The following is a 25,383-nucleotide window of genomic DNA, read 5'->3' as shown; positions in this document are numbered from 1 at the left end:
TGGTGGGATGTCTCCCACCTAGCACTTTGGTTTTAAGTCCTCAAGTTGGACTTTGGTTGGAGCTCACATCAAGGAGGCTTGTGCTTCCATCCATCCTTGAGTTGCCAACCATGCTTGCTCTTCAAAAATCCTCCGAGATCCCAAACGAAGTACATTAAGCTCTCAAACAACCTCAAGGAAGAAATTGGGATCCAAAATTGTTGGTTGTAACGATGTATGCTCGAATTCCACACTTTGGTTTCTCTATCATCCTCTTGTTGACTTTTACTTGTGCCCTTAGATGAACAACCTCTCCAAGCATCTTTGAAACAACCAATGAGATCTTGGAATCCTCCCAATTGAACCTTGCACCATTTATGCCTTGAATTCCTTTGACAACCAACACCCATTCCTTCACCATTTAACACCCCAAGAAGCACCTTAAATTGGTGATCCGTTTCCAAGAGAGCATATTGGCATGGGCCTATGAAGCTCATTGAAGATATTGTTACCCACTCAATTTGTCCTTGGGTTGGAGTCACTCTATTGAGCTCTTGCATAATTGCTTCCACTTTTTGGGTGTCTACCTCCTCCTCACCACTCTTTTCAAGCTCTTCCCTACCTTTCTCAAACTCCAATGGGAAAGCTTCCTTAAGATCATTGAGGGGGTTAACCAAGGTGGACAAAAAATCATTGATGTTAGAATCCACTTTTTGATCAAACTCTCTCAATTCTCCATTTACCTCTTCTGGTTTACTAGTTCTACTTTCCTGCTCTTTTTGCTCAAGCCTTGGCTTCTCTTCTTCCTTATGTTGAGGCTCCATGTTTTCCTCCTTACTACACTCCTTCATTGCTACTCCACATTCCCCAAGGGGAATGTCTTGATTACTTGAGTGTAGTAAGGTCAAGCGGTTCACCGCTTCGGCTATGGTGGCCATGAACTCCCTTTGCTTCCTTCGGAACCCTTCTTGCTTTTGGAAGAATGCTTGAAGGTCTTGTTGTTCTTGGGACAATGGTTGAAAAGTTTCACATTTAGGTGGAAGAGAAGGTTCAAAGATTGGGAGAAAGACTGTGTAGTTGGAAGGAGTGTCATGTGGGTGGGGATATTGAGGTGGTGTATAAGGGGCTGATGGTTCATATGGTTGGTAACAAGGTGTATAGATATTTTGATTCCATGGAGGTGTATGGTGTGGTACTTGAAGGTTTGGTGGTTGGGGGTTGTGTATGGGGTATCTTTCATATCCTTGGGTTTAATATTTATATAGGGGAGAGTTTGGGGAAGGATTTGACTCGTGTAGTATGGGAAAGATTGCTCCTCCCTCCACCGTTTCTCCCACTCCAAGATGCAATCCCAATTTGAATTCATTATACCCTACAAAATAGTCACAACCAAGCTCCAAGCAACAAGGGTAATATCTCATAAAGAAAGTAAGAAATATAAGTAAAACACATAAATAAACAAGGAAAAACAAGAACCTAAGTATTAACAAAAATAACCAAATAGATAAAAATTTTGATTGAACTTCTTCCACAATAATTCAAAGCCTTTCGCAAGGTTCATAAGAGCTTACTCCGCAAATACGAAGGGTCATTTGAGATCATTGGACGTGTTGGGAAGGTTGCTTACAAAGTACAACTTCCTCCCTCCATGAAGATCCACCCGGTCTTCCATGTGAGTATGCTTAAACCATATCATGAAGACCAAAAGGAGCCGAATAGAGGTGACTCAAGTCATACTTCGCCTGTGGTGACTAGATCATTTGATAAAAAAATTGAAGAGATCTTAGCTAATAGCATCGTGCGACGAAGAGGAATACCACTAAGTATCCACTACTTGATCAAGTGGAAATGACTCCCGGTAACCGAAAGTAGCTGGAAAGCTCGTGAAGATGTATAGTAATTCCAAGAACACCTAGAGTGCTATCATAAACAGAACGCGACGAAGACATCTACGCATTAGGTGTGGAAGAATGTCACGATAAATTTTAGAAGATTAAATTTAACAGTGTTTGTATAATTTTTTGGAGTATTTGAAAATGTTCTGGATGGTTTCGAAACGTTCTAAAATATCCTAAAAAGTTCCAGAACACCCTAGAAGGTTCTAGAAGATTGTGGAAGATCATAGAATAATCTAGAAAAATGTAGATGTATATAGAAGTATAAATAGTAGTATAGAATCATCTAAAAATAATTAGAAAAATATGGTAGGATAGATATATATGAACTTCTCAAAAAAAAAAGTATATATGAAAAATAAAAATTTTGCTAGAGAGATAATAATTTAAAATTTATATATAAAATGTTATTTGTGTGTGGAGCATTTTTACTTTGATGATGTGGTTTTGCTTTGTGATTACTTTATCATAAGGTTTACATGTATTATGACTCAAATAATTATTTGTAATTGTTATGTTGCTTGCATGAATAATCATAGCCATAAATTATCAAAATTGTTAGTGATATTTTGCTTCTATTTTTTTCTTATCAAAATATCTCATTTAATTTTATCATGATCTTCTTTGTAAATATTGATAATCGTTGACAAATGAAAAATAAAAAAAAGTCATGGCTTCAAGTATTTCATAATTTTAATTAAGTATTGCATTTAAACATTTTCTCTCTACTTTTCATGTGGTTAGTCTATTTTTCTAGATTCATTATTTGTGTTGGAGTTAATATTACGATGCTGAGATTCTTTCTTAATTTATTTATACAGAAAGCTGGTATGTTTCAGGTGTAAGAATCTCACTATGAATTCTTATATTAAAATATTTGCATTGCTTTAGTTCATATAAAAAAATACTTTGATTTAGTTGTTAATAAAACTAGATTATTCGTTAAAAAAATTGAGAATACAGCCGACCTTCTTGTCTAGAAAATCCAATGGGTTAACTTGACTATTTTAATTGTCAGGAATAAACTAATATAACTTCATTAACGTCCAAAAGCATACCATGTAACTTAATGGATACTCAAATTTGGGTTGAATTAAACCGGTGAAACAAAATTTACAAAATAACGAAATTGATAATGTAAAATGATGGGCCAAGCAATACTCAGAATCTCACAGAACATTCCTCATCAAAATTTGGGCATATGGAAACCAAAACAATAATAATAATAATGTGCATATGAATTTGATTGCTTCAGTCTAAACGAAATTGGAATGTATGAGTATAAAAAGTAGTCAAAATGTAGCCTAATTTGCAAAACTTGTACATTGCTGAAACAAGGAAGCAGGAAAATGTTTGAATTAAGGTGCTAACAGATAATGCACCTTCTTTCGCTTCGCACAATGGCACACACTATATATGACATGCAATATTCAATGTCAAGTTTCAGCCAGATAACTGCACTTCCTTTTAAAATGCTTACTTATTGTGGACTCTTGTCACCTAGATAGCGGTTGATTAAGGAAGCTGAGACTGAGAAACTAAGACTCGGTATTATGTTTGGTAGTCAGAAACGAAAACATTTTTAGTTTCTATCTCCAAAATTTTAGTCCCTTCAGTACCTTCAGAAGGTAGAGACACAGAAAATTAAAATTTTGAAGACAGAAACAGAAACTTTAATAATTTTTTTATCAAAAATATCTTCAATTAACTTTTCAAATTTCAAATCTATCCTTCAATCTCTATATTTATTTTAAATTAAAAGGGTAAAGTACTAAATTGGTCCCCTAGGTTTGGGCGTAATTCTTTTTTGGTTCTTAAGGTTTAAAGTGTTCTATTTGAATCCAAAAAAATTTCATTTAAAATCAATTTAGTCCCACAGTGAGGTCAAAATTAAATAATTAACAAAATGTCCTACATAAAAACAGTACAAGAACAAAATCGATAATCCGGAGAACAAGTACAAACTTCAGAGGCATAAAATCAACCATTGATACATCAATATATTTATTTATTATTTTTTTTATAATATAAATAAAATATTTTCTATAAAACTAAAGAAAATGATAAATAAATGTATTAATGCATCAATGGTTGATTTTGTACCTCTAGAGCTTGTACTTGTTCTCCAGATTATCAATTTTGTTCTTGAACTGTTGTTCTGTAGAACATTTTGTTAATTATTTAATTTTGACCTCACTGTGGGACTAAATTGATACTAAATGAAATTTTTTTGGATTCAAATAGAACACTTTAAACCTTAAGGACCAAAACAGAATTACGCCCAAACCTAGGGGACCAATTTAGTACTTTACCCAAATTAAAAATATAGAATTCAATACATTTTACAACAAACACAATATAAAAACTTAATTCAATCTCAATCTCTTAATCTCTGTCTTCCAATCTCAATCTCTTAATGTCTTCCAATCTCAATCTCCCCTCCAAACCTAGTCCAACATTCCATACCATTAAAATGCTGGTAATAGAGATTTAGTCTTCAACTAACATTTCCATTCAGTTTCTTCCTCCAATTTTATGCACCTATAAGTTTTCTGCATACAACTTAAGTTTATGCAGTAACTCTTGGCCGCTAACTAAGCAACTAGCATTGAAAAAAAGGAGCATCTAGTGGAGGATTATCATTAAAATGAACAAATAAAAACTTAATAAGACTCGAGATCCGTAAAACCATTTTTTTTTTTTTTTGCTTTCTTGTCCTAAAGTGCATTACTCAGCCTTTTTTACGACCTCAAAATATACAAAACTATTTTGCCAATGAGGTCTTGAAACAAGTAAAATACTTCTGATACAAATATTAACAGCGGAGCCTATCCTCAAGGTGGAATGGACTAGATGGATTAGACAATAATGTGAAATACAGCTAATAAGCTCCAAATACAATTTAGATGCAAGGAAAGTGTAATTGGAAGACTAAACTAATGCAATCAGCATCACAAGATATAAGTCCTAATAAATATAAATTTGCTCTTCCACATGTTCCATAAATCATGCTTCAGCTACAACAAATAGATTCCATTATATCATGTACCATACTTTCGAATGGGAAGTCAAAGCTAATCACAACATAGCTAAAATTCATAAGATACTAGAAGAATCATACTTTGAAGTGCTGATTGTCTCAATACCTCTGAATACGATATAAATGGTGTTCATAAATAACAAACAAATAATTGAACATATACCAAGCTCCTTTATTATACCTCTGAATATGATATAAATGGTGTTCATAAATAGCAAACAAATAATTGAACATAAACCAAGCTCCTTTATTCATGGTACAATGCAGCGGAAGTTTCTCACCGGAAGATGCAGCGGCAGCACACGACAACAGAGCAAGTTTATATTCAGAACAATGAAAACCAAACAAAACGAAATCTCTACACTCAGAAAATGATATCCTCATCTTTCTGTGCCGCTGCAGACAAAATGTTTTGAGCATTATTCAGCGAAATACCTCTTTGCAATGCAAGCTTCTCAGCAACCTGTTCCTCAGCGAACATCTTGGCAGATTGCATCTGCTTCTCGATTTCCCTCTTCTTATATCCTTGGATCTTCTTCAACCTAAAGAAATCCTCCCTTTCTAGCTCATCCAACTCTCCTTTAATATAACTAATGGTATTCTCCAACCTAGGCTTCACCACATTCTCAAGGGCATTAACCCTCCGATTTGTAGTCTTGATTGCCTCGTCAAGTGTGAGGAAGGATGTTTGAAGAGAGGCAAGCTCCACAAGGACCTCAATTGCCTTGATGTAAGCAGCTCGGCACTGCTGCACCTGCTGTCCACCCCGGGCCAATCCAGTGAGGTCATTCTTGTTAACCTCGCCGTCATTGGTGTACTCGAACTTGGGAAGCTTAACGCCAGCAACATTCTCCTGCCGGGACCGGACCTTGAGGGAGGCCTCTCGAACATTCTCGAGCACAACATGCTTGATGTTGTCACCAGCAACGTACTTTGCCTCGGTCAGTGCAAAAGAAGAGGTCTTCATGATGTCACCCATTGATTCCTTGGTAGACACAATCTTCTTCAGGATCTGCCTGAACTGCACAGTAAGTGCATCACTCTTCTTCTTTAGGAGCGCGTGACCACGTGTGGCTCCAACCAAACGAGCCTTCACCACTCCCAGCATCGTCACTGTGGGGACAACATTCAGACGCTGTGTTTGCCCCGACATCTTTCTTTCTTTCTACCCTAACAATATCTGATCCCAAACACAAACCACACAAATAAACAAGCATTTCAATTTCGTTTGACCGATCATCAGTAAATGTAAATCTATTCTCACTAAGTTCAATATCCTACATCTATTATAGAAAGAGTAGACAATTATATTTTCATTTCCAGTGTCAAATCATGAAAACATTTAAACTCATAAAGGTGCTTGTCTCATTACCAAGGTTCTAAAAACCAGACCAATCATTGAACCGTTCTAGTCATTGGTTCACTTGTCCAACCAGTTCAACCGTGGTCTAGCCAAAAAAACCGTTTTATAATAAAATAATAAATAAATTATAAATAATACACTAAAACATAATTATAGTCTAATATAAACTTTAAAATTTCTTCCAAATTTAAAGCACTACATCTAACCAAAATCTAATATAACCTTTGATCTCATCAATGATTAACAATTTATCATTTATTAGTCATTATATCACACTATTGAACTCATTAAGATAGTCACAAAAAAAAAAAAAACATTGAATTAACCAAACCAATAACAAATATTCGATCATCTGCTCATCTAGTTAATCGAGTTAATTCAGTTCATCTATTCGTTCATTGAATTAAAAACAAAAAGCACAACAATGTAGTGAAATTCAGAGTACTAGCAGTGAGCAAAGAAGAACGAGCACAGCAGTGAGCAGAGCTAATCAATAATCATTCAAAGTGGTTTCTGAACAAAATATTCATCTAGCAAATTCATCTAGTGTCAATGAATCTAATATAACCTTTGATCTCATCAATGATTAACATTTATCATTCATTAGTCATTATATCACTATTGAACTCATTAAAATAGTCACAGAAAAAAAAAATCATTGAATTAACCAAACCAATAACAAATATTCCATCATCTGCTCATCTTGATCTAGTTAATTGAGTTAATTCAGTTCATCTATTCCTTCATTGAATTAAAGACACTGAGCACAAAAAGCACAACAATGTAGTGAAAATTCAGAGTACTAGCAGTGAGCAGAGAAGAACGAGCACAGCAACAGTGAGCAGAGCTAATCAATAATCATTCAAAGTGGTTTTTGAACAAAATATTCATTTAGCAAATTCATCTAGTGTTAATGAAGTCTTTGATATGATATAGCAGTAAACTCGCATCACATGGTAAAAATGACGTTCCTATCTATATCAACTTAACTTCCATTAGAAAAATAGCCAAGTCTACAACATCAAAATCACAACCACACAGTACCCTAGTTCCCTTCATACTTTGGATCAGCTATAACAAAATGGTGAGCTATCACAAGTACAAAGATGAAGATGCCAAGGAAATTGGCAAAGAAACCCAGATCTTGATCATCAATCATCTGTAGCAGGAAGCAAAAATAAATCCATGTCATTACCATGGTTTTGGGCATCAAAATAGATTTATCGTTATTTTCCAACTGATAGCGCGTACTATTTGAAATGTGAATCTCATATACTGAACACTGAATTAAGAATTAATTTAATTAATATTGATTCCTAAAACATGATCATATGGAGCAGCATCCATATATCAGATTTCAGAAATTAGAATCTTGTAACCTAACAAATCAGAATAAATTGAGGAAGTCACCAGCTACAGTTTCACCAGAACCATTTGAAAAGGTTTGGTTCCACCACGAGTGGAGTTATTTACTTGGTTTAAGCTGATAGGGAGAGTTAATACCAAAAAAAGATTGCATAGACTGGGAATTATTCAACACGGTGATAACATATGCGTTTTGTGTAAAAAATACATTGAATATATACATCACTTGTTTCTGGGCTGTGAGTTTACTTGGCAGGTGTGGTGTCGATGGCTATCTGACTTTGGGAGTTCGTGGTCTATTCCAGGCTCACTAAAGGAACACTTTGAGAGCTGGACAGGTGTTGCTCACAAGAAAGGAGACCACAACAAGTGGCTCATATGTTTTTTCTCCGTTATTTGAAACATTTGGCTAGAGAGAAACAGGCGGATTTTCAACAACACAGAAGGAGGTGCTGAGGAGGTGTTTGGTAAATCTGTAATCTGTTATAGAGAGTGGTGTAATTTAGATCCTTTTGTTGTTGATGGCAATGCCGGAGATAACATTAGGGACAGTTTTCTGGTCTTATTTTTACAGGTTCCTTGTTTGTTAGATTATTTCTCGCTCCACTGTTTGTGTTGAGCTCCGTTGTTCAAAAAAAAATCAGAATAAATTATAACAAAATCAAAAAGCAAGTTGTTGCTTAGCAGTTTAAATCTACAATGTTCACGAACATCACAGTAGAATAAAATAACATTGTTTATGACATTCAGGTCTTCAAGGCTTCAAGTGAAAAAAATCATTCTAATTAGTGTTTCATGTGATTAATTAATCAAGCAATTGGCGCTAATTCTCTAACTACACATAACTCCAGAAATGCAGCCACAAACTCACAATCCAAGCACAATTAATCACAAAACACAAAGCAGCACATCACTACACAAAATAATCATAACCCACAAAACAGCAGCACAGCAGAGTACTGAACAGAGCATTAAAAAAAAACACAAAATCATAATCACCTGCAGAGTATGACGAAGAACAATATCTTCAAAACACAAAACGCTTTCAATAACGATATCTTCAAAGCACTGACCTTCGATCTGAGAAGTTTGGAAGAGTATGGCGAAGAGCAGTTGACCTCGAGAGGAAGCGGAAGACGATTGGAGAAGATGAAGACGAAGTTGGTGAGAGCGAACAGGGTAAAAGACGAAGACTTAAGACAATTGGAGAAGCCGACAGGACGGAGAAAGAAGCTCCTCAATGCGACGGACGGGCGGCGGCGATGGAGGCTAGTGTTTTGAGAAGGAAGCAGATTGGAGAAACGGAAGGGGATGGGCGAAGGGGCTGGAAGCAGATTGGAGAAGGTAGCTCTTTTTTTTATAAGCTACAAACGACGTTGTTTCAGTTGAACCGGCCGGATCTCGGCCCGATCTGACCGGACAGCCCGGTTTTCTGAACCATGCTGCCACAACCCGCCCACAACCAGCAGGCCAGCACCCGGTACCAAGGCTCGTCTCTGCATCCTCAAGGAGAAACCCTAGCAGCCCCAAGCTCCGCGGAGCACTCACCATCAACCGTTGCCGTCGCCGGACTCGCAGTGTCGTCGTAGTTCGTCAGTTCGTTACCTCTGCTCGCGAAGATCGCCACTGTCTCTGCTCGCGGTGCTATCCTCTCTCCAGCCATTGATAGCTCGCTCTTACCATCGCTCACGTTGCTGTGGCTCACCTTGCCGCGGCTCGCCTTGCCGTGGCTCGCTTTGTCGTCGCTCCCCTCGGCCGCTCTTCACCCCGGTAAGACTTCACTGAAATTCTTCTCCCCTCGCCGTGGCTCTTCTCACTTTGTTTGAGTTCTGAAAAAAGAAAACAGACCACTTCATTCCCTTGTTAGGTGGCTACTTGCTGTTTGTGTTAATTGTGAATTTTTATGCTGTGTGAATTTTGATGTCGTGTGAATTTTTGGTCTGTTTGTGAAAGATGGTGTATATGTTGCTTTCTCACCGTTTAACTTGGGATTATGGTGCGGTGAGTGTAGCAGAAGTCTAGCACAATAAAAGAAAAAAACAAGTTACCAAAATAAATTATTTGTAAATTAATATTACAAAGGATACAATTTTTATATTTTAAAAACGTAAATGCAACTTTTTTATTATTATAGAAATCACGGTAAGAGTATCGAGAATTAGCTTTGAAGGCAAAAGATTCGATGGTTCTAAAATATTTAGATTATTAAATGATCCTATAATAAAATATATTATTTTAAATTTTGTAATAACAATTAAATAATTTTTTTTAATTTTAATTATAAATTAATTTTATATATTTTATTTAATTATAAAAATATTTTTTTATTTATAAATTATTATTTTATGAATCAACTATTATGTTTATTAACAATAAAAAACAAAAACAATAATGAATTAAATCTTTCATTGATCGTAATAAAGTTTTTATACATTCTAATGGATTAAAAATTTATATTTGATTCGTGACGTTCGTCCAAGACTGTGAAATCGTGTTTTCTTGAAAACCAATCGATTGGATTACAGTTTATCACAAAACAATCAATTGAAAATTGCAAGGCAGCATAGTTTTCGCATAAATCAATCGATTGGTTATAGTATTTCAATCGATTGGATGATGAATAACATGTGGATTTTTTATAATTCAATCGGTTGTTTATACCTTCCAATCGATTGAATGCTTCAAAACAACCTGAGCTTCACAATTCAATCGATTGTTTTTGTTACTCAATCGATTGAATTCACCAAAATAATATGAATTTACCCAATTCAATCGATTGAAGTGTGTACGTGAATTCCAATTCAATCGATTGGAAAGTGAGGTAAATGATGTTTTTTATGCATTCAATCGATTGGTAATGTAATCCAATCGATTGGAAAGTGAGGTAAATGATGTTTTTTATGCATTCAATCGATTGGTAATGTAATCTAATCGATTGAAATTTGAAATGCGCTATCTATTAAACCAGAAAACCATGCGTACTCACACCCACTCTCTCCCCGTTTTGAAACCTAAGAACACCATTTCGGTTCCTCCCTCTCTCTCTCTAAAATCCAGAAAGTTTCTCTCTTCTTCTTCTCCAATCTCACCAACATCCACTCCAAACTACATACATAATATAAACCCTCATCCAAATCCTTACAAAACCCACCAAATCAATATTCCCATAATGGCTAGAACTAAGAACGCCAAAAGAGCTAGGGTTGAGGGAGAAAGCTCTGCCTCCGCCAAACTAATTGCTTCATCCCATTACATGGCAAGGTGGCGGTCGTCTCCGAGGACATTGAAGAACTATGTGGAGAAGTTCGAGTCAAGGGCAATTGTTCCTCCCAGGTACATAATAGCCGAGTTCATTCATAATAGGCATTATAATTTGGTGTGGAATGCTTTGCAAACACAGCACTTAACTGATTTTGTACAAATTAAGGATGATTATTACCTGCACTTGGTTAGGGCTATTTATAGTACTTTAAATTATGTTGTTCCTGAACCTGATGAAAAGGGTGAGGAGGTAATGCCGCTGATTGAGTTTGATTTAGGGTCACAACATTATAGAGTTACTTTGGAACAATTAGCTAAACAATGGAATATAATTTATCATGGGGCAAAATTTACTGGAAGTGTTGCGGCAGATGAGGAATGGGGTGAATATAATAGATTGGTTGGTTTGCAAAGTCTACAGTATGAGAATCCACATATAGATGCTAGAGGTAATATAAGTTGCAGTAGGTTGGGTAATGAGCAGCGTATATTAATGTATTTGTTTTCATACATGTTGATTCCAAGAAAATATAACCATGGAATCTTGTTTAACGAAGATATTCTAGTGCTTTGCGCTATGGTGACTGGAAAGGAGATAAACTGGACTTATTTTATAGTTCATCATATGCTTGAAATGAAGAAAGGAAAATCAAGTGTTAGTTTAGGATATGCTTGCCATTGGACCAAGATTTTCACCTGGCTTAGAATTGACTTGAGTGAAGAGAAAAGTGTCGCCTTGAGTAATGTAGCCAAGATTGATGACAGCACTCTAAAACAAATGGGAAGAGATCTGGATGCCCAAGAACCTCAGATTCAAGGACAACCACAAGACCCTGAGGTGCAAGCACAATCACAGGAACCCCATCACTGTAAAACCCGGTTAATTAACGGCTAATTAACCCATAAATGAGAATTTATTCTAGAAAGCCTAAAATGTAATTTTTATGGCTAAATGTGATAGAGGAGATTGAGACGAGAATTTCGGTACCAATTTTATAGAATTCGGACCAAGATTGGACCGAACGGGCCAAACCGGGCCAACCGGACCCAAAGTGGGCCCTTGGCCCAACATAACTAAACCAAAACCCTAGTTTTCAGCACTCTCTCTCTCCTCACAACACTCATATTCACGCTGAAATTAGAGAGAAAGGGAGGAAGAACACTCTCTCAAGTTCTCTCCCTTGGTTGATCTTCAAACCACCATAACTTTTGATCTAGAGCTCCGATTGCCGCTCCGTTTGCGGCCATGCGTTCACCACGAAGAGCTCTACAAAACCCATACAATCAATCTTGAGGTAAGCCACTTGTTGCTGTTCGAAATTCCAGCCCTTATTTTCGAGTTTCATGGGTGAAATGATGAGATTTTGAGTTTTTTGATGTTATAGGACCCAACTCTCTTGAAGGAGAATGTTAATCTTGTCTCCTTGGACCTTGGGTGTGGTAAGATTCTCAACCCTAGTGTAATTTGTTGTTCTATGATGTTTGGGTATTGAGATGTTGTGTATGGGTATGATGATTGTGGCTTAGGTTGTGTATATGTGAATATTGGAGCTTGATTGGTGATATTGAAAAGCTTAAAAAGGGATTTGGTGGTGAAAAATCTGTTCTTGGAGGTGTTGAGGCCTTGAGAGCTTGTGAATAAGTGGTTTGGAAGTGCTCCGGTTGAGCTTGGGAAGTCGGCTAAGGTATGGTTTCGGTTTCCCGTATCTAATATGTAATGTGGTAGGAAATACTTAGGCTAGAGGCCCTAAGATAGGCATTGAATTGTTGATGTTGTTGAATTGTTGATATATATGATGTGGTCATATATGTGATGATGATTAATGATGCCTTGATAGTATGATGTATGAGAAATATGCATGTTGCAATATATGCTTGATGATTGGTTATGGTTGAATTGTGGGTTGAACCATGTTGATGGTGAGTATGATATTGATTGTGTACAATGATGATTTATTGGAATTGGTGTTGTTGAGAATTGGCATGAGGAAGAGTATATGATATGTCAATATGTTTGAGTTTGAGCCACTCGGGTGAAGTGGGTTAAAATGATGGGATAGTGATTTTGATAAATTGTGGTAAAGTGTCAATGTGTGAATTGAGGAGGCTTGATGTTGAAATTGATATATTTTGATTGATTTCAAAGAAAAGGGATGAAAATGGCATGTTTTGATTGATTTTTGAAAGGAGTTGGAAATGGCTTGTTTGCAAATGGCACTTTGTGGTTTTTATGAAAAACATGGTTTTGGGGCATACTTTGGTGGGACATAACTTGGATTACGGATCTCTGTTTTGTCCTAAATCTATTTAGAAATGAAATTGGATCCGGGATGTCCATGCCATTCGAAGAACGGGTGAAAAACGATTTAAAATGAGAAAGTTATGTCCGTTGGAAGATTGGGGTTTAAATTGGTCAATTCTGCAGCTTTTAACTTAGAAAAATTTTAGCAGAATGACCCCTTGCGCATGGGCGCACTTGGCGCGTGCACGCCGTTCTTCCCGAAAATGCCATCCACGCGTGTGCGTGATGTGCGCGGGCGCGCCGATTGTGCTGCACCCAATGCCCAGCCATTTTCCAGAGAGTTATGCCAGAACTGTGCTAGTGTTGTGCCTGGGGCACGAGAACACCCACGCGTACGCGTGGTTGACGCGTACGCGTCAATTGGCAAATTTTTTATCCACGCGTTAGCGTGCATGACGCTTGCGCGTCGATGAGTTTTTGAGGCCATCCGCGCGTGCGCGTGGAGTGCGCGTACGCGTGGACCTGTTTTCATCCCAAAGTTGATTTTTGAGTTTTAAAAGCCAAATTTTATACTTCTAAGCCTCCGATCTCACCACTTATATCTTAAATCATTATGGTATGTCTAGCTATGAGAAGAAAGGCTAGTGAATGTGGTAATTTGCGAGCGAAGCAAGGGAAAAATGAATGATTATTGAGGATCAAGCATGATTATGTGAAATGCGGAGGATGGTGGTGGAAGTGCTTGTTATGCCATGGGCTGAAAGGCCGTATTTGTTCATGAGATGGCTGGTTATGGATTTAACCGTGATGCCAATGGGCTGGTTATGGATTTAACCGTGAGCCGGAATGCTAGATTATTGCCGTGTTACGGCGAAGCCATGATTATGGCCATGTACAAATGCATATATGCTGTTGAATGAATTGTGAATGTTGCACTTCCACTGTTGGAGATGAGAGTTTCCCTGGGAGGAAGCAGTGGCTAGCCACCATGTGCTCCAGGTTGAGACTCGAAGCTCTTTTGACCCTATGTCATAAGTGTGGCCGGGCACTGTGAAAGACCCGGATGAGCTCGCCTCCGTAAATATTCACCAGTGAGGGTGATGGATATAGATCATGATTATGATCAAGTTTATAACGAGTATAACTCGAGTTGGGGATGCGTGACAGAGGGACAGTTCAATGGTTAGCTACCAGGACTTGTCGGGTTGGCTCTATAACCGACAGATGATATCATCAGCCACTAGGGACAGGCATTCATCATATGCATACTATATGAATTGTTTGAGATTGCCTATTTGACTGCATATTACTTGCTAATTGTCTAAATGCCCTACTTGTTCCTAATTATATATTTCTTGTTTGATATAACTGTGTTTGCTACATTATACTCCTGCTGGTGGTTGGGAGGTGAGAAGGAATTGGAAAGGGAAGTATTAGTTAGACTGAAGAATCTTTAGTCAGATACCCTTATATGGTTTAGCTTGTTTATAAGCTTTAATATTATCTGGAGGAAGTTTTAGGATTGCCTTCGGCTTTCCTCTATTATTATGTATTATATATGTGGAAGCTGTTACCATGCTGGGGACCTCTGGTTCTCACCCATGCGGATTTTGTGGTTTTCAGATGCAGGACGTGAGGTGTCTCGCTGAGGCATGCTGGAGACTTCTAGTTTTGCGAAGATCCCTTGTTCTCGGGGCTTTGTTTTGGTTTATATGTTTTGCTTAGATACTTTTATCTCCATTAAATAATACAAACTGTGATGACTCCTCTTATGGGAGATTTTGGAGAATAGGTTTTATGTATTTGTGTCCCTTTGGGTTTCCTTTGAGGTTTTCCTTATTTTATCATATGTATATATTGCTATGCTCGGACCGGTTATCTTCGCAGCCGGATCTTGAGTCTTGATATTCCTGTTTTTGACACTCCTTTGTATATATATATAATCTCGCGTTGGTTATCCTTGTTCGTTACTTTATCGATCGGAATGTTGCGCTTTCGAGTTGCGATTTTTGTTTACCCCCTTTCTCTACAAAGGCTCCTAGTTATAATCAATCATTCATACTACTATACGTACTAAATTTTTATTTAGAGGTCGTAATACCTTGCCATCTCTGAATTATGACTTAAGCATAAGACTCTGTATGGTAGGGTGTTACATTATGGTATCAGAGCAGTTCGTTCCTGTAGAGCCTGAGGGATGGACTGATTATGCTTCTGTGCATTCTCTGTGTGTGTGTTATGTGCTATTAGTATATCTGCTTGATATAAATGGCATAAACGTTCATGAGCATGCATTTGGGACTTTGAAGCACTAGACTTCCGATATTGAGACTGATCAACTTAATATTGATTGTTTGGTGTGTATAGGAACCAGATGGCGCCTCGTGGACGCGGTAGGGGTAGTGTGAGAGGTCGTACGAATGCTCGTGCACCGGAGAATAACTCGAATAACCCGGTAGACCTTATGGCGGCATTGGGGAACATGGCTGCGGCTATGTGGGCCACTGCAGAGGCTCTTGGACAACAGATGAGCAACCATGGCAACGACGGACATGGAGCTCAGGGACCAATAGAGATCAGAACCTCCGTTGTGTTGGTGAACAAGTGTGGGGTTGCTGAAGAGTATGTGAAGAAGGCAGCTGCTGAGAGAGGGAGTTACAAGGGATCATTCCCACGGAACCAAGAGAAGAGCTTTGCACCTAGAGGTCCGCCTTTCAAGCGGGGAGGCTCTTTTAGGAGGCCCAACAACAACAACAACAACTCCCAAGGAAAAAGGTTTGGGAAGCAGCCACAGAATGAGCAAGCTTGCGCTAGGTGTGGAGGTCACCATCCGGGAGTCCCGCGCATGGCCGGATGGGGTTTGTGCTACTTCTGTGGTAGGGCGGGACATAAGGTCCCAAACTGCCCAGAGAAGAAAAAACAAGGTGTAGGGAAAGCACAGCAGGCTGGTCGGGTGTTCACCACTTCAGCTATAGGAGTTGAGGTATCTGAGACACTCATTAGAGGTAACTGTGAAATGGCGGGTTAAACTTTAAATGCTTTATTTGATTCGGGAGCATCACATTCATTCATTGCATTTGAGAAAGCCCATGAGTTAGGACTGAAGATCGTAACCTTAGGTTATGATCTAAGAGTGTATAATGCTACCCATGAAGCCACGGTAACTAGGCTAGGATGCCCGGAAGTTTCCTTTAGGTTCAAGCAGCGTGATTTTATTTATAATTTAGTCTGCTTGCCGATGATCGGTCTTGATCTTATCTTGGGATTGGACTGGTTATCTAAGAACCATGTTCTGCTAGATTGTTCTACAAATTCGGTGTACTTTATGCCGGAAGATACAGAAGGGCCGGTCGTAGTGAATAATTATTACTTGAATTCGATGATGGTGAACTGTTCTGGAATCGAATGTCAGGGTATCCTGTTGTTAACCGCGGGTGTTTCAGGTGATGATCAAAGGTTGGAGCAGATTCCGGTTGTGTGTGAGTTTCCGGAATTATTTCCTGATGATATTGATGAGTTTCCACCTAACCGAGAGGTTGAGTTTGCTATTGAATTGGTGCCCGGGGCGGGACCAATCTTAAGTGCTCCTTATAGGATGTCACCGTTAGAGATGAACGAGCTAAAGTCTCAGTTAGAGGACTTGTTGGGAAAGAATTTTATACGACCAAGTGTCTCTCCGTGGGGTGCTCCAGTGTTACTGGTGAAGAAGAAGGATGGGAGTATGCGGCTCTGTGTGGATTACAGGCAGCTGAACAAGGTTACAATAAAGAATAAGTACCCATTGCCGAGAATTGATGATCTCATGGATCAGTTACAAGGAGCTGGAGTTTTCTCTAAGATTGATTTGCGATCCGGTTATCACCAGATAAGGGTGAGGGGTGAGGATATCCCTAAGACCGCTTTCAGGACTCGTTATGGTCATTACGAGTACACTGTAATGTCCTTTGGGTTGACGAACGCTCCTGCGGTATTCATGGATTACATGAATAGAGTTTTCCGTCCATTTCTGGATAAATTTGTTGTTGTCTTCATTGATGACATACTGATTTATTCCAAGACTGAAGAAGAGCATGCGGAACACTTGAGGACCGTGTTGCAGATTCTAAAGGGTTTAGGGTGCGTGCTGATGCAGCATCATAATGTGGTGGCGTATGCCTCACGACAGTTGAGACCTCATGAAGTTAGTTACCCTACGCACGATTTGGAACTCGCTGCGGTTGTGTTTGCCTTGAAGGTGTGGAGGCATTATCTCTATGGGGTTAAGTTCTGGTGTGTGAAATTGTGATCACTACTTTTCACAACTCAAATAATCCCTAGTAATGGCCCCAAGAACTTGGTGCTCAATACCATGGCATAAACACAACTTTGCACAACTAACCAGCAAGTGCACTGGGTCGTCCAAGTAATAAACCTTACGCGAGTAAGGGTCGATCCCACGGAGATTGTTGGTATGAAGCAAGCTATGGTCACCTTGTAAATCTTAGTCAGGCAGACTCAAATGGGTATAGTGATATACGAATAAAGCATAAAGATAAAGATAGAGGTACTTATGTAATTCATTGGTAGGAACTTCAGATAAGCGTATGAAGATGCCTTCCCTTCCGTCTCTCTGCTTTCCTACTGTCTTCATCCAATCCTTCTTACTCCTTTCCATGGCAAGCTTATGCAAGGGTTTCACCGTTGTCAGTGGCTACCTCCCATCCTCTCAGTGAAAACGTTCCTATGCTCTGTCACAGCATAGGCTAATCATCTGTCGGTTCTCGGTCAGGCCGGAATAGAATCCAGTGATTCTTTTGCGTCTGTCACTAACGCCCCGCCTGCTAGGAGTTTGAAGCACGTCACAGTCATTCAATCGTTGAATCCTACTCAGAATACCACAGACAAGGTTAGACCTTCCGGATTCTCTTGAATGCCGCCATCAGTTCTAGCCTATACCACGAAGACTCTGATCTCACGGAATGGCTGGCTCGTTTGTCAGGCGAGCACTCGGTTGTCAGGCGATCAACCATGCATCATGTATCAAGAATCCAAGAGATATTCACCCAATCTAAGGTAGAACGGAGGTGGTTGTCAGTCACACGTTCATAGGTGAGAATGATGATGAGTGTCACGGATCATCACATTCATCAAGTTGAAGAACAAGTGATATCTTGGACAAAGAACAAGCGGAATTGAATAGAAGAACAATAGTAATTGCATTAATACTCGAGGTACAGCAGAGCTCCACACCTTAATCTATGGTGTGTAGAAACTCCACCGTTGAAAATACATAAGAACAAGGTCTAGGCATAGCCGAATGGCCAGCCTCCCCAAAGAGGGTTCAATCCTCAAAGCATGATCAAAAGATTTTTTAAATACAATAGTAAAAGGTCCTACTTATAGAAAACTAGTAGCCTAAGGTTTACAGAGATGAGTAAATGACATAAAAATCCACTTCCGGGCCCACTTGGTGTGTGCTTGGGCTGAGCAATGAAGCATTTTCGTGTAGAGACTCTTCCTGGAGTTAAACGCCAGCTTTTATGCCAGTTTGGGCGTTTAACTCCCATTTTGGTGCCAGTTCCGGCGTTTAACGCTGGAATTTCTGAGGGTGACTTTGAATGCCGGTTTGGGCCATCAAATATTGGGCAAAGTATGAACTATCATATATTGCTGGAAAGTCCAGGATGTCTACTTTCCAACGCCGTTGAGAGCGCGCCAATTGGGCTTCTGTAGCTCCAGAAAATCCACTTCGAGTGCAGGGAGGTCAGAATCCAACAGCATCTGCAGTCCTTTTCAGTCTCTGGATCAGATTTTTGCTCAGGTCCCTCAATTTCAGCCAGAAAATACCTGAAATCACAGAAAAATACACAAACTCATAGTAAAGTCCAGAAAAGTGAATTTTAACTAAAAACTAATAAAAATATACTAAAAACTAACTGGATCATACTAAAAACATACTAAAAACAATGCCAAAAAGCGTACAAATTATCCGCTCATCACAACACCAAACTTAAATTGTTGCTTGTCCCCAAGCAACTAAAAATCAAATAAGATAAAAAGAAGAGAATATGCAATGAATTCCAAAAACATCTATGAAGATCAGTATTAATTAGATGAGCGGGGCTTTTAGCTTTTTGCCTCTGAACAGTTTTGGCATCTCACTCTATCCTTTGCAACTCAGAATGATTGGCTTCTTTAGGAACTCAGAATTCAGATAGTGTTATTGATTCTCCTAGTTAAGTATGATGATTCTTGAACACAGCTACTTTATGAGTCTTGGCCGTGGCCCAAAGCACTCTGTCTTCCAGTATTACCACCGGATACATACATGCCACAGACACATAATTGGGTGAACCTTTTCAGATTGTGACTCAGCTTTGCTAGAGTCCCCAATTAGAGGTGTCCAGGGTTCTTAAGCACACTCTTTTTGCCTTGGATCACAACTTTATTCTTTCTTTTTCTTTCTTTTTCTCTTTCTTTTTTTTCGATTTTTTTTGTATTCACTGCTTTTTCTTACTTCAAGAATCATTTTTAATGATTTTTCAGATCCTCAGTAACATGTCTCCTTTTTCATCATTCTTTCAAGAGCCAACATTCATGAACCACAAATTCAAAAGACATATGCACTGTTTAAGCATACATTCATAAGACAAAAATATTGCCACCACATCAAAATAATTAAACTGTTATAAAATTCAAAATTCATGCAATTCTTTTTCTTTTTCAATTTAAGAACATTTGTTTATTTAAGAAAGGTGATGGATTCATAGGAAATTCACAACTTTAAGGCATAGACACTAAGACACTAATGATCACAAGACACAAACATGGACAAACATAAGCATTAATTTTCGAAAAAAACAGGAAATAAAGAACAAGGAGATTAAAGAACGGGTCCACCTTAGTGATGGCGGCTCTTTCTTCCTCTTGAAGATCCAATGGAGTGCTTGAGCTCCTCAATATCTCTTCCTTGTCTTTGTTGCTCCTCTCTCATGATTCTTTGATCTTCTCTAATTTCATGGAGGATGATGGAGTGTTCTTGATGCTCCACCCTTAGTTGTCCCATGTTGGAACTCAGTTCTCCTAGGGAGGTGTTCAGTTGCTCCCAATAGTTTTGTGGAGGAAAGTGCATCCCTTGAGGCATCTCAGGGATCTCATGATGAGTGGGGTCTCTTGTGTGCTCCATCCTTCTCTTAGTGATGGGCTTATCCTCATCAATGGGGATGTCTCCCTCTATGTCAACTCCAACTGAATAACAGAGGTGACAAATGAGATGAGGAAAGGCTAACCTTGCTAAGGTAGAGGACTTGTCCGCCACCTTATAGAGTTCTTGGGCTATAACCTCATGAACTTCCACTTCTTCTCCAATCATGATGCTATGAATCATGATGGCCCGGTCTAGAGTAACTTCGGACCGGTTGCTAGTGGGAATAACTGAGCGTTGGATAAACTCCAACCATCCTCTAGCCACGGGTTTGAGGTCATGCCTTCTCAATTGAACCGGCTTCCCTCTTGAATCTCTCTTCTATTGGGCGCCCTCTTCACAAATGTCAGTGAGGACTTGGTCCAACCTTTGATCAAAGTTGACCCTTCTAGTGTAAGGATGTTCATCTCCTTGCATCATGGGAAAATTGAATGCCAACCTTACACTTTCCGGACTAAAATCCAAGTAATTCCCCCGAACCATAGTAAGATAATTCTTTGGATCCGGGTTCACACTTTGATCATGGTTCTTGGTGATCCATGCATTGGCAGAGAACTCTTGAACCATTAAGATTCCGACTTGTTGAATGGGGTTGGTAAGAACTTCCCAACCTTTTCTTCGGATCTCATGTCGGATCTCCGGATATTCACCCTTTTTGAGTGAAAAAGGGACCTCGGAAATCACCTTCTTCAAGGCCACAACTTCATAGAAGTGGTCTTGATGCACCCTTGAGATGAATCTTTCCATCTCCCATGACTCGGAGGTGGAAGCTTTTGCCTTCCCTTTCCTCTTTCTAGAGGTTTCTCCGGCCTTGGATGCCATAAATGGTTATGGAAAAACGAAAAAGCAACGCTTTTACCACACCAAACTTAAAAGGTTTGCTCGTCCTCGAGCAAAAAGAAGAAAGAAAAGAGTAGAAGAAGAAGAAATGAGGAAGAAGGGAATGGCTTTTGTGTTCGGCCAAAGAGGGGGAGAAGTGGTGTTTAGGTTGTGTGAAAATGAAGGGGTGAAGAAGGGTTTATATAGGGGAGGGTAAAATTCGGTCAAGTGAGGGTGGGTTTGGGTGGGAAAGTGGTTTGAATTTGAATGGTGAGGTAGGTGGGGTTTTATGAAGGATGGATGTGAGTGGTGAAGAGAAAGAAGGGATTTGATAGGTGAAGGGTTTTTGGGGAAGAGGTATTGAGGTGATTGGTGAATGAGTGAAGAAGAGAGAGAGTGGTGGGGTAGGTGGGGATCCTGTGGGGTCCACAGATCCTGTGGTGTTAAGGAAAAGTCATCCCTGCACCAAATGGCAAGCAAAATCACGTTTTGAGCCAATTCTGGCGTTAAACGCCGGGCTGGTGCCCATTTCTGGCGTTTAACGCCAGGTTCTTGCCCTTTTCTGGCATTTAACGCCAGTCTGGTGCCCCTTTCTGGCGTTAAACGCCCAGAATGGTGCCAGACTGGGCGTTAAACGCCCAACTGCTACTCTTACTGGCGTTTAAACGCCAGTAAGTTCTTCCTCCAGGGTGTGCTGTTTTTCTTCCTGTTTTTCATTCTGTTTTTGCTTTTTCAATTGATTTTGTGACTTCTCATGATCATCAACCTACAAAATAAAATAGAATAACAAAAGAAAATAGATAACATATAACATTGGGTTGCCTCCCAACAAGCGCTTCTTTAATGTCAGTAGCTTGACAGATAGCTCTCATGGAGCCTCACATTTTCTCAGAGCAATGTTGGAACCTCCCAACACCAAACTTAGAGTTTGAATGTGGGGGTTCAACACCAAACTTAAAGTTTGGTTGTGGCCTCCCAACACCAAACTTAGAGTTTGACTGTGGGGACTCTGTTTGACTCTGATTTGAGAGAAGCTCTTCATGCTTCCTCTCCATGGTGACAGAGGGATATCCTTGAGCCTTAAACACAAAGGATTCTTCATTCACTTGAATGATCAGTTCGCCTCTATCAACATCAATCACAGCCTTTGCTGTGGCTAGGAAGGGTCTGCCAAGGATGATGGTTTCATCCATGCACTTCCCAGTCTCTAGGACTATGAAATCAGCAGGGATGTAATGGTCTTCAATCTTCACCAAAACATCCTCTACAAGTCCATGAGCTTGTTTTCTTGAGTTGTCTGCCATCTCTAATGAGATTCTTGCAGCTTGCACCTCAAAGATCCCTAGCTTCTCCATTACAGAGAGAGGCATGAGGTTTACACTTGACCCTAAGTCACACAGAGCCTTCTTGAAGGTCATGGTGCCTATGGTACAAGGTATTGAAAACTTCCCAGGATCTTGTCTCTTTTGAGGTAATTTCTGCCTAGACAAGTCATCCAGTTCTTTGGTGAGCAAAGGAGGTTCATTCTCCCAAGTCTCATTTCCAAATAACTTGTCATTTAGCTTCATGATTGCTCCAAGGTATTTAGCAACTTGCTCTTCAGTGACATACTCATCCTCTTCAGAGGAAGAATACTCATCAGAGCTCATGAAAGGCAGAAGTAAGTCCAATGGAATCTCTATGGTCTCATTTTGAGCTTCAGATTCCCATGGTTCCTCATTGGGGAACTTAATGGAGGTCAGTGCACGCCCACTGAGGTCTTCCTCAGTGGCGTTCACTTCCTCTCCTTCCTCTCCAAATTCGGCCATGTTGATGGCCTTGCACTCTCCTTTTGGATTTTCTTCTGTATTGCTTGGGAGAGTACTAGGAGGGAGTTCAGTAACTTTCTTGCTCAGCTGTCCCACTTGTGCTTCCAAATTCTTAATGGAGGACCTTGTTTCAGTCATGAAACTTTGAGTGGTTTTGATTAGATCAGAGACCATGGTTGCTAAGTCAGAGGGGTTCTGCTTAGAATTCTCTGTCTGTTGCTGAGAAGATGATGGAAAAGGCTTGCCATTGCTAAACCTGTTTCTTCCACCATTATTGTTGTTGAAACCTTGTTGAGGTCTTTCTTGATTCTTCCATGAGAAATTTGGGTGATTTCTCCATGAAGAATTATAGGTGTTTCCATAGGGTTCACCTAGGTAATTCACCTCTTCCATTGAAGGGTTCTCAGGATCATAGGCTTCTTCTTCAGATGAAGCGTCCTTAGTACTGTTTGGTGCATTTTGCATTCCAGACAGACTTTGAGAGATCAAATTGACTTGTTGAGTCAATATCTTGTTCTGAGCCAAAATGGCATTCAGAGTGTCAATCTCAAGAACTCCTTTCTTCTGATTTGCCCCATTGTTCACAGGATTCCTTTCAGAAGTGTACATGAATTGGTTATTTGCAACCATTTCAATCAGCTCTTGAGCTTCTGTAGGCGTCTTCTTCAAATGAAGAGATCCTCCAGCAGAGCTATCCAAAGACATCCTGGACAGTTCAGAGAGACCATCATAGAAAATACCTATGATGCTCCATTCAGAAAGCATGTCAGAAGGACATTTTCTGATCAATTGTTTGTATCTTTCCCAAGCTTCATAGAGGGATTCTCCATCCTTCTGTCTGAAGGTTTGGACTTCCACTCTAAGCTTACTCAATTTTTGAGGTGGAAAGAACTTTGCCAAGAAGGCATTGACTAGCTTTTTCCATGAGTCCAGGCTTTCTTTGGGTTGTGAATCCAACCATGTCCTAGCTCTGTCTCTTACAGCAAAAGGGAATAGCATAAGTCTGTAGACCTCAGGGTCTACCCCATTAGTCTTGACAGTGTCACATATTTGCAAGAATTCAGCTAAAAACTGATGAGGATCTTCCAGTGGAAGTCCATGAAACTTGCAATTCTGTTGCATTAGAGAAACTAATTGAGGCTTAAGCTCAAAGTTGTTTGCTCCAATGGCAGGGATAGAGATGCTTCTCCCATAGAAATCGGGAGTAGGTGCAGTAAAGTCACCCAGCACCTTCCTTGCATTGTTTTCATTGTTGTTGTTTTCGGCTGCCATGTCTTCTTCTTCTTTGAAGATTTCTGTTAGGTCCTCTATAGAGAATTGTGCCTTAGCTTCTCTTAGCTTTCGCTTCAAGGTCCTTTCAGGTTCAGGGTCAGCTTCAACAAGAATGCCTTTGTCTCTGCTCCTGCTCATATGAAAGAGAAGAGAACAAGAAAGTATGGAATCCTCTATGTCACAGTACAGAGATTCCTTGAGGTGTCAGAAGAACAGAAAAATAGAAGAAAGAGGTAGAAGAATTCGAACTTAATCAGATAGAGTTCGAATTGTGCATTGAGAAAGAATGGTACTCCATAAATAGAAGGATGTGAGAAGAAAGGAGGAGCTTTTTCGAAAATTAAGTTAAAGAATTTGAAAACATTTTGAAAAATACTAATTAATTTTCGAAAATAAGAGTGGGAAAGAAATCAAATGATTTTTGAAAAAGATTTTGAAATTAGAAATCAAAAAGATTTTATTGAAAACTATTTTGAAAAAGATGTGGATAAGAAGATATGATTGGTTTTTTTTTTTTAAAAAAATATGTGATTGAAAAGATATGATTTGAAAACAATTTTTAAAAAGATTTGATTTTAAAAATTAATAACTTGGCTATCAAGAAAAGATATGATTCAAACATCAAACCTTTCTCAACAGAAAAGGCAACATACTTGAAATGTTGAATCAAATCATTAATTGATAGCAAGTATCTTTGAAAAAGGAAAGAAATTGATTTTGAAAACATTTGATTGAAAAGATATGATATGAAAAAGATTTGATTTTGAAAAACTTTGAAAACTTGAAAAAAATTGATTTGAAAACAAAATCCTCCCCCTTGTGCCATCCTGGCGTTAAACGCCCAGAATGGTGCACATTCTGGCGTTTAACACCCAATGCACTACCTTTTTGGGCGTTAAACGCCCAACCAGGCACCCTGGCTGGCGTTTAAACGCCAGTCTGTCCTTCTTCACTGGACATTTTGAACGCCCAGCTTTTTCTGTGTAATTCCTCTGCTGCATATTCTGAATCTTCAGTTCCCTGTACTATTGACTTGAAAATAGAACCAAGATCAAATAAACAATGCATGCAAGACACCAAACTTAAAATTAGACACTAGACTTAAACAAGAAACATAAAATATTTTTGGTTTTTATGATTTTGAAATTTTTTTGTG

General features: G+C 39.1%; 2 protein-coding genes and 1 non-coding gene across 4 annotated transcripts; 1 reads left to right on the top strand and 2 right to left on the bottom strand.

The window, feature by feature from the left end:
• Positions 1-5,027: 5,027 nt before the first annotated feature.
• LOC130969697 (V-type proton ATPase subunit D-like) lies at positions 5,028-9,588 on the bottom strand. 2 transcript variants are annotated; one of them, XM_057895548.1, is made up of 2 exons: positions 8,716-9,588; positions 5,028-6,094 (listed from the first exon to the last, which is right to left on the bottom strand). In XM_057895548.1, the coding sequence occupies exon 2, from the start codon at positions 6,065-6,067 to the stop codon at positions 5,279-5,281; it is 789 nt and encodes a 262-aa protein (XP_057751531.1). In that variant the 5' UTR covers positions 6,068-6,094; positions 8,716-9,588; the 3' UTR covers positions 5,028-5,278. The 2 variants fall into 2 exon arrangements, with proteins under 2 accessions (XP_057751531.1, XP_057751539.1); XM_057895556.1 differs by having other exon boundaries at positions 8,642-8,860.
• On the bottom strand, positions 6,104-8,790 carry LOC130969710 (dolichyl-diphosphooligosaccharide--protein glycosyltransferase subunit 4A-like). Its single transcript, XM_057895566.1, has 2 exons — positions 8,642-8,790; positions 6,104-7,436 (listed from the first exon to the last, which is right to left on the bottom strand). Exon 2 carries the CDS (start codon positions 7,434-7,436, stop codon positions 7,323-7,325), a length of 114 nt encoding a protein of 37 aa, XP_057751549.1. The 5' UTR covers positions 8,642-8,790; the 3' UTR covers positions 6,104-7,322.
• A 14,126-nt stretch (positions 9,589-23,714) lies between the features above and the next one.
• Positions 23,715-23,822, top strand: LOC130955885 (small nucleolar RNA R71). Its single transcript, XR_009076935.1, has one exon. It is a non-coding gene; the product is annotated as a small nucleolar RNA R71 (small nucleolar RNA).
• The last annotated feature ends 1,561 nt before the right edge of the window (positions 23,823-25,383 follow it).

Source organism: Arachis stenosperma, chromosome 1 (genome assembly GCF_014773155.1).
Source record: "Arachis stenosperma cultivar V10309 chromosome 1, arast.V10309.gnm1.PFL2, whole genome shotgun sequence".
NCBI classification, from domain to species: domain Eukaryota; kingdom Viridiplantae; phylum Streptophyta; class Magnoliopsida; order Fabales; family Fabaceae; genus Arachis; species Arachis stenosperma.
The sequence above is the reverse complement of the archived record's forward strand: the minus strand, read 5'-3'. Positions and strand labels throughout refer to the sequence as shown.

What these genes read in the sequence shown, in the direction of transcription:
- LOC130969697 (XM_057895548.1), bottom strand. Translation starts at nt 6,067, where the DNA reads ATGTCGGGGCAAACACAGCGTCTGAATGTTGTCCCCACAGTGACGATG.
- LOC130969710 (XM_057895566.1), bottom strand. Translation starts at nt 7,436, where the DNA reads ATGATTGATGATCAAGATCTGGGTTTCTTTGCCAATTTCCTTGGCATC.